This window comes from Pteropus alecto, unplaced genomic scaffold, assembly GCF_000325575.1.
Source record: "Pteropus alecto unplaced genomic scaffold, ASM32557v1 scaffold155, whole genome shotgun sequence".
Taxonomy (NCBI): domain Eukaryota; kingdom Metazoa; phylum Chordata; class Mammalia; order Chiroptera; family Pteropodidae; genus Pteropus; species Pteropus alecto.
Window position 1 is genome coordinate 2,741,126 of NW_006438113.1, and position 9,077 is coordinate 2,750,202.

A 9,077-nucleotide genomic window follows, 5' to 3' on the forward strand; every position below is an offset into this window, starting at 1 on the left:
GCAAATTCTGAGAACTACTGATCCAAGGGGCCCCAGGCTACAGACTTGGGGCTGGAGAGGCACAAAGGCACTTCACCTCCTATACAAGATGTAGGAAAGGCCCTACCCAAAGGCTGTCAACTACCTTCCAGCCTCTCTTCTCAGCGCTTCTGAAAGGCCAACCTTGCAGCTGGTCTGGGATGTGTTTCAATGAGGGAAGAAATGCCTGGTACAGTCTTGGCACCCAGTAGGTGCTCCACCACAAGCACCTGCTTCCTCTTCCTTATGCTTCTGGAGGCAAAAAGACCTGTTGGTGACCTGAGCCTAAGTGAGTGCTGAGGCGGCTTCTGTGTGAGGAGGGTGGCCTAGGGCTGAGCCCAGCCATCACCAGCAGGGGAATCTCAGGGCAGTGTGAAGGGCGGGACAGAAGGCACCAGGAAGGGACACTGGGCCAAGGGGTGAAGCCACCCACCGGAACAGTGTCCTCGTACACATAGCCATAGTAGGGTATGCCCACGAAGACAGGGGCCGTGTCCTGCACATCCTCCACGTTGACTGTGACCATGGTGGTGGCTGAGAACACCACATCAGCCCCTCGCAGCCTCCCTCCGCCATCCTGGGGAAGAATCAGAGAGTGAAGAGAGTTTGGGGTCTAGAGGCAGACAGACTTCGGTAGAATCTGCCTCTTGCTACTTACTGGCCACAGAGCCAGCTACCCTCTCTGTGTCTGTCTGCTTCTATGTCACTGAAGATAATTCTCCTCTCATAGGAATGTTGGGAAAATTAAACAAGATGATGCGTGAAGGTCTTCAGTCAGTGCCTGGTATGTAGTAGGCACTTAAAAATGGTCTTTTGGAAATAGGCTTAGTTTTCTTTCAAAGAAAATCATGTTGGACAAGTGGCAGAGGAGGGAATCAGAGCCATTTCCCCTCCCACCCAGGAACCACAGGTGCGGCTGTCTCAAGACTCCTGGAAAAGGCTGGACTGGAATGGCCTGTAGCTAACATGTGATCAGCAAGGGACTTTCTGGAGAATTAAACACTAAGCCTGGAGGACTGAGGTTTCCTGTCCCCAGGGAGAAGAGGAGACACGTTGGCTGGGCCCCTGCTGAGTTACTGGTCCCACACCACCGCAGTTTAGAAGCATGAGGAATTTAGTTAAGCCTCAGGGGTGGATTGATGTGGAAACTGATGCTCAGAGAGAGTAACTGGTCACAGACAGAGGAAGTGGTGGGGTGAGCAAGACTGGGAGGTGCCCAGAGGCCAGGTTGTGGGGGATGTAATGGGGCATGAGTCTCTAGGCCATGGCCACCTGATCCAACAAAGGGGAAGCTGGCCTGTCAGTCTTGAGGAGGTGTGTACCATCTCCCAGGAGGGAATATGCTCTCTCCAGCCCACAGATGCCAGCCTCCCTGAAGAATATGTCCATATCTGGGCAAGGTCCACTCAACATAGATTCTGAGCAGAATCATACCTCTGCTCTTCATACTTCATTATAGAACCTGACTCTGTTCCAATCTAAGAGTGGCTTCCTCTGACAAAGGCTGAAAAAAGACTGGATGCTCCCCATTTCTCCCTCTCTATTACCTTGGCAACCACGGTGACGAAATGGGCCCGAGCCTTCTCATAGTCCAAAGTGTTCCCAGCCCTGAGGCGCAGTACACCGCTGTGGTGGTCCACGGCAAATTTGGTGGACTGCATATTCTGTAAGAATGAGGGGCAGGATGGGCCTTGGGGAGGAACCCTGGCCAGCTCCAGAATGCCTACTCTGCTTGCTGAAAAGGGATCTTCACTGTCCTTGGTCACAGGTACTCTGGTTTGGAGCTGAGGTTCAAACTTCAGGACACTCAGCCTTTCTAGTTCTCAGGGTCCTCCTTCCTAGGGCTCTGGGCTTCCCCTCCCACTGCTTCAGGGAAACCAAGGAGTTCTCTTCTAGCAGAGCCATAGCTCTTCTCTCGGCTCAGCTAGAAAACAATTGGGCCAAACTTTGGGCTAAGCTCTGGCCTGGAGGTTCCAGCAGGTAGAAATATCAGCAGAGTGCTCTAACTTAGAGGGTGAGATGTTCAAATTCCACCAAGTTAGTGGCCAGTCCTAGGCAGCATCTGGTGCAGGAGATGATCTGCAATCTAAAACAGAGTTCTTGTGTATCAGGAATTCAGTGAAGATGTGCTCTTATTTTTTCCATTTTACACGTGAGGGAACTGAACTGAGAAAGTTAGATTATGGGTCAAAGGCCCCACAAGTGGTAAGTCGTGGGATCACTCCAGTATTCCTGGAGCCCAGGGAGTTTCTCCAGAACCTGTGTTTTTAACCACCAAGCTGTACTGCTTTGAAAATTGTGAGAGCAAGTGAGTAAATGTGGAGAGAAGAGGAAATGTTACAGAAATGGCAGCCATGTGAAGGGCAGCTGGTTCCTGGGAAGCCCAGGGAGAGGCAGGAGGTGGAGGGAGGGGTTTTGCCTTTGACAGGGTGGGTAGGATGGATGGGGTGGGGTGGGGGCGTCATAGCTCTGTTCCTTCTGAGAGCTGCCCATTCTGCCCTGTTTCCTATTGACAATTCTAGGCCCAAACAACTTTCTTCCACCCTGAGTGGGTGCAAAGTGCCCAGGCTTTCTCCTGGGGAAGGGATGGAGATGGGGAGCTGAGAGTTCTGGAGATCTGGGAGAGGGAAGCAGACCAACTGATAGGGAGCCAGTCAGGGGAAGACAGCTTCCATTCAGGCCCCTCTCATGTCCCCACCTGTCTGTTCTACCTCTGCATTTACTGAGACCTTGTTAAGAGCCAATGTGGCATCTCTGACAATCTTTGGGAATAGTAGAGGCACTGACCTAAGGGCCTTGGTGATTGAGGTGGGGGGCAGCCAGGTGTCCCCTCTAGCCTGGGCCTCTGGTTATGTACTGTGTGCTCTGCCTTACCTGTAGGAAGTAGGTGACGCTCCCTCCAGAACCTGTGTCCTTGTCCACAGCATGGACCTTAAAGATACTGCTCCCAGCAGGTGTGTCCTGAGGGGTTATATAGCCATAGGGGGTCAGTCCTGGGGCAGTGACAGAATGCTCAGGGAACTGGGAGTATGGAGGGCCATGGAAAGGTGGGTTCAGGGGGAGTGAAGGGTTGAAAAGAAGTGGAAAGGTGGTGATTAACCCAGGGAGCCCCCAAAAGGGAGAGGAGCAGTGACAGAGGAGACACATCAGAGTGGGTACAGGAAAGCAGAAAGAGAAAGAAAAGAACAAACAGACATCCTCTCTCTGAAGATGCCGTCAAGGAGAGAATGAAAAAAACTAAGACTCCAAATGATAAAGGGTTTAAATACGAAATGATAACAGGGTTAATAAACACGGACGTGTTCAGCATTACCAGGAATCACATATATTCAGTTTAGAGCCAGAATGAAATATCTTTCTCCTACTGAATTAGTAAACATTAAAAAATTCAAGAATCTCCAGTGTTAGTGTCAGACAGGGAGACAAACCCTCTCCTATATCCTGGGCAAAGATCAGATTGGTATCATTCTGATACCAAGGAATCTGGTAAAACCTCACAGGCTTTTGAAGTGATAGTTTTAAATCTTGGAATGTATCTTAAGGAAATAATTCTAATTTGAGAAAAGGAACTTTTATATTCAGAATTTGATGTTTCTTATGACAGCAAAAATTTAAAGTATCTTAAATATCCAAACATAAGAGAACAGTTCCATAAATGATGGAATGGTCATTTAACAGAAGCTAATAAAATGATAGTTACACAAACTTTACAATTAATGGGGGAAATGCTTATGCTAAAAATTAAGTGAAAAATAGTGTACAGAAAGCATATGCTTAGTATAGTCGCAACTATGTAAAACAAAATAAATCCGATAATCACAAAATGACTAGAAATAAATAGACCAAAATTTAACAATATCATCTCAAGATTTTGACACCTTTTTTCCTGCTTTTCTATGTATTTCACATTTCCACAATAAATGTACATTTTGATTATAATGGAAAATAGTAAATGAACAATTCTTCAGAAGAAAAATGAATGTGTGAGGGGATGGCAATGGAGGTGGAGGGGAGGACATGAAGGACAGCTCTCTCATGGGTACAAGTGATGGAGAGGTGCTCTGCACTCTGATGCATGGTCCCCTTGGCCAGGTCATAGCAGGCAGCCCCAGAAGGCAGACCATGGGTCTGGGATGGGAGTGTATCGGCCTTGCCTAGTGGCCCCTCACTCACCTCAGGAATCTGGACGATGTAAGGCTCCTGGATGAACCTGGGCGCCTCATCATTGGCATCAGTCACCAGGATCACGACTTTTTCTGCCACCTGAGAAGGGGCAAAGGGGACAGGAGTTGAGGCAGCGAGACCTTCTGGTCAATAAAGGGACAGTGGCCCCTAATGCCCCAGGTATATGTCTCTACCTATCCTCATTCCCTCCCTCCTCCCTTCCTTCTTTGATTCATTCATGCAACAAATATTAAGCAAATACTTAGTGCCAAGCACTATGTTCCATCCCAGGGACAGAAGACACGATCTAATGTGTATTTTGCGGGATAAGATGGCAGAGCTAAGATTGGCATATAAAAGAATGGTGATTATATTACTCAGGGTGATAGCAGTGGCATGACAGGCACCGAGGGCAGGGCCCCTGCACTGCATGACTCCATGGCCTAGGTAAATGCATCCCTTGGGGCTATGGGTGCACAGTGCAAGAGGCTGCATCCAGAGGCTCCCAGAAGAGGTATCTAACTGGACTCTGGTGGTGGATGGCAGTGAGTCTTCGCAAAAGAGTGAGAATTAAGCTCTGAAGCAGTTTGTCAGGTGGGAGAGAGAAAGAGGTGAAGGAGCAACACGTACAAAGGCAAAGAGAGTGAAAAGCAAGGTGAGTTCAGAGAACATAAGTAGATTTATGGCTAGATGGTTGGAGGGTGAATGTGGGAGAAAGTGTGGGCAAGGAAGAGAGTGTCTGATTGGGACACCCTGAAGGCCAGACTGAAGCTTGGGTTTCATCCTGAGGGTGCCGAGGGCCAGCTGTTAGTGCTTTCTAAGCTGGGCTGTGGTCAGGCCTGTGTACCACAGTGATGGTTTTGGCTGAGTTTGGAGGTGGATTGGGGTCAGAGAGCCTGTAAGCAGGGGAGCCCCTGAGATTATCAGGGAAGCACTGATGGGGGCCTGGGGTAAAATGGTGGCTGTGGGGAAGGAAGTAAGGGAGAAGCTGGGGTCTGGGTGCCCAGGTGTTCAGCTTAGGTGACCAATGGGGCAGATCCAAGAATCGGGTCAGAGGAGGCAGACAGGAAAGCAGATTTAAAGAGGTGCTGTGGGATGTAGGTATGCTCCATCAGTAGTGCAGCTGATGGATCATGCTCTCTTCATTCTCTCTCTTTTCCTCCCTTTCCCACTGGTCTCACCCACTGCAGCCCTCTTCTGTGAGCACATTGGCTTGGGTTTGCCAGGAGCCTCCATCCACCAGGAGGTTGGAGGAGGGAACTGTGCTCAGGCCCAGGGAGCTGCATGCTGCCAGGGGGCTGGCTCAAGTGTGCACTCACCAGATTCAGGCCGTCAGAAATGCTGATGATGGCTTCAATCTCATCCTCCCTCTGTGAAGCACAAAGACTGAGTGAGTGTCCAGGAGTGACATGTCCTAGGTACTCCCTGAGGCTGGGGGTGGGGGGAGGGCGGGGAGCTGTCCCTGCCCTACTGAGCCCATCAGAGCAGGCCAGGCCATGTTGATTCTGGCCATGCCTGAAACCTTCTTTTGGGAGCGTGCATGTCAGGGGTTCTCATGAACCCAGAGGGATTGTTGAGGCACCAATAGGAAGTGCTCTCTAGCTAGAAGGAGGAGACAAGCTAACATAGTGTGTGGAGGTCTCTGGAAGAAGGGATTTTTCCTTTTTTCTATACCCTTTCCTTCCCCCTCTCTCTTCCATGCCTCTCCATATTCCACATTTCTCCAGAGGTCCTGGTCTGAATCTTAAGCATTCGCCCAGACAAGCTGAGACCTCAGTGAGGAAGAGCGTCAAAATCGCCAAGTTTCTGGGGGTTCCAGGGAGGGGCAGCCCGGTCACACTTCTACCGCGGCAAAATCCAAGTTTCTGGGGGTTCCAGGGAGGGGCAGCCCGGTCACACTTCTACCATCCCCCCTCCCCCTACCACCCCACAGCAGTCTCTGAGACCCACCTTTTACTTTTCCTACTCTGGCCTGTGGCTGGTGGTGTCCACCATCAGACTAAAGCTGGCAGCAGCCCCACAGTTATGTGGCCAGCTGGGCCAACCAGCCTGGTGTGGCATCTCAAATGAAATGTAGCCCATGCCCTGTCACCTGCGGGTTCAGAAGGGTGCATAGGGATGGATTTTTTCCAGACTCAGATCCATTCTCTAAACCACACCTTCCAGCTCTGATCTGCTTTCTGAGTTTTCTGTGGCTTATAGGACCTCTCCAAAGACAGTCTCTAGGGGCCCTTCCAGTTCACCGAGTTTTGTTTGCAGGCAGTAATCCTCGCACCTTCCCATACCTCTCTGTCCAGCTCTTCAACCAGGGTGATGTTTCCAAAACTGGGGTCCACGGAAAAGACGCTTCTAGAGCTGGGGTCGAAGCTGATATGGTAGGAAACAGGGTCTCCCTCGGGGTCTGTTCCATTTAGGGTGTACACATGAGAGCCTGGAAGGAAACAGAAGGGAGATTAAGAATCTGGAACTTTCCTAAAAGTGACAGCAGCTCAGAACCAAGGATTCAAATATTTATACAGTGAATTTGCAATTCAGCGCCAAAGGCATCACCCTGAACTAAGCACTTACTACTGGCCTCGCAGCACTGTTAGTTGCCTCCCACTCTATCCTTATTCTTCATTGTCAGTGAGATATTTGGTATCAACCACTTTACAGATTGTCAGCTATAAGATTGCAGAGGAATTTCCCCTCTGTTGTGCCTAACTCTATGGCCTCTGACTGGTAATGGCTCCTGTTCCAGGATCCAAGATCGGGGGGGCTCTTTGGGGAAGTGGGTAGGGTAAAAAGGAGGTGCCATTAAGGCGGGAGGGGTGGCCCATGGGGCAGCACTTTTCCCCCCTCTGAGGATTAGTTCTTCAGGGATTTCTGAGCAGGTGCCTCTTTTACACTGCTGACTTTTTGCTCAGGGACCCAACCCAGACAGGGCTAGGCAGAGGAAGTGCAAATATCTCTCCTCTTTCTCCTTCCTCTCTCTGCATATCCCAGTGAATCCAGTTAAATGTTCTCAGGCTTGTTTAAAGCCTAAAAGATCTGAGGCTCTGGGGGGTCACTACAGTTGCTCAAGGTCACACAGTGGTTATGGGGCAGTTGCCACCATGCCCAGCCATTACCACTATGCTGAGGACTTCTGCCTGCCCGCTAGGGCCAGCCCTGTCTTCCGGTTCCCAACAGGGTCTCCAGGATTTGCCTGGCTTAGGTCTCCATGGCAGCCCTGACCTTCTTTCCTGCAACTGCCCGGGGGAATTCCAAGCGCAAACAGGGCTCCCCAGGAGCACCGGCAGCCTGGCGCTCTGTGTCTCTGCAGGCTCGGGGGACTCATGGTTCCTTGCTGTGTCCAGGGGAACGAGGGCGGCCCCTCTGGGAGACTTATGGGGGCCAGTGCCAGAGCTCCTCACCAACAGGGGTGTCCTCCGGGAGGCTGAATAGGGCCATGTTTCCGTTAGTGCTGCCGAGCCCGTTGTCGAAGAAGTGCGGGGCGAAGTTGGCCTGGGCTAGGAAGAAAACACGAACAAATGGGCACCCAGACACTCGGAGGAATAACTTTGCATCAGCACGGTCCGGCTTCTGGACCCTGACCTGGGCAAGATGGCACTCCCCTCTCCAGCCCTAGCACACCGACAGACTCGGCTGGGGAGCCACGAAGAGGGTCCCTTTGCCACCACCTATCGTGGACTCCAGCTTGTCAGGGACACGGACCATCTGGGGTGCTTTTTTTTAACCCAGGCAGCGGCCAAACTCAACCCATCAATGGACTGACAGGGAACACGAGCAGAAAGGGACAGCGCCCTGGCCAAGGTCACATCAGGAGAGGGGGGAGCTCTCCCTTGTCCCAATAGATAAGCCTCTCAACCGCCCACCCTGCTTCTGAAGAAGCTGAGGGCAGCGGGGGTCCTGGCCCCAAATCCGGGGTCTCCAGAGTACCGGATTCTGGGGAAGTGCCCCGGGAGCCCCTCTGCCAGCAAAGCCAGGCAACTGGAAGAATCTCCCCTGTCCTCCCTTCCCCATCTCCATTCCCCCAGCCCGAGTCTCACTCTGGAAGTGAACAGTCCAGGTCCAGAATTATGTCTCTGTGTCCCCTGGGTAGCGCCGGCGCCCACCCCTCGCGCCCACGGAGGCCCGGGGGACCCAGTGGCCACTCACCTAGGCAGAGGCACATCAGCCCCAGAGCCAGGACTGTCCGCGGGCCGCGCCTCATGTCTCCGCAGGAGGGTAGTGTCGCTCGCTGCAGATGAGGCCGGGCGCAGGAGCACGGAGCATGCCCCAGGCCCGCTAGGGACACGGAGGTGAGAATGGGGGTGGCGGCAGCGGCGGGAGTGGGCGCAGGGCGGGAGCGGGGGAGCGGGGGTGAGGGCGCTAAGCGGATGACAAGGCTCAGATCTGCGCTGCTGGAGAGCTCCCGCCGGCGCCTAATGAGGCCAATCAGTGTGCGGAAAGCTGAGAGGACCCAGTCCAGCAGCCGGCCGGGGTGAAGAGGGAGGGGTTTGGAGGGCGGACGAGGGCACTCTTCTCTCTTGCCACACTCCCTTCGCCCAACTCTGGAGTGTGGGAGCCAAGGGGCCCCTGGTCTCAGATAGGAGCACTGCGGAGGAGGCCGAATGTCTTCTCCCAGGGTGCCCTGAGCGGGGCACCGGAAATTTGGGGCTTCTCTTGGGGTCCCCAAGTCCCAGTGGATAGGGTTCCTCTGGAGATTTCCCTTTTTCTATAAACTTCCTCTGTGACTTTCAGGGAGTTCGCTGCTCTCTCTGAGCCTGAGGTTCCAAACTGTAACCCAGTCTCAGACTAGAGAGATCCTTCCCTAGAAATGGGGGGAAGAGAGGGGCGGCAGTAGATGGGCTTGGGGAGGGCACTGTCTTCCAGGACAAATAGGTTCCAGGGATAGTGTCCCTGAAGGCTTT

At 52.4% G+C, this 9,077-nt stretch overlaps 1 protein-coding gene across 2 annotated transcripts in view; it reads right to left on the reverse strand.

The window, feature by feature from the left end:
• CDHR1 (cadherin related family member 1) overlaps positions 1-8,567 on the reverse strand; it is a 22,156-nt gene extending 13,589 nt beyond the window's left edge. The window contains exons 1-8 of one of the 2 annotated variants that reach the window (XM_006915462.3): positions 8,323-8,567; positions 7,578-7,673; positions 6,468-6,613; positions 5,502-5,552; positions 4,192-4,281; positions 2,893-2,979; positions 1,566-1,682; positions 452-595 (exon numbers count right to left, since the gene is read on the reverse strand). In XM_006915462.3, coding sequence (XP_006915524.1) covers positions 452-595; positions 1,566-1,682; positions 2,893-2,979; positions 4,192-4,281; positions 5,502-5,552; positions 6,468-6,613; positions 7,578-7,673; positions 8,323-8,377 — 786 coding nt within the window. In that variant the 5' untranslated portion in view covers positions 8,378-8,567. The remainder of the gene's footprint in view (positions 1-451; positions 596-1,565; positions 1,683-2,892; positions 2,980-4,191; positions 4,282-5,501; positions 5,553-6,467; positions 6,614-7,577; positions 7,674-8,322) is intronic. The other variant, XM_025049440.1, reaches the window with a different exon arrangement.
• Positions 8,568-9,077: the final 510 nt, after the last annotated feature.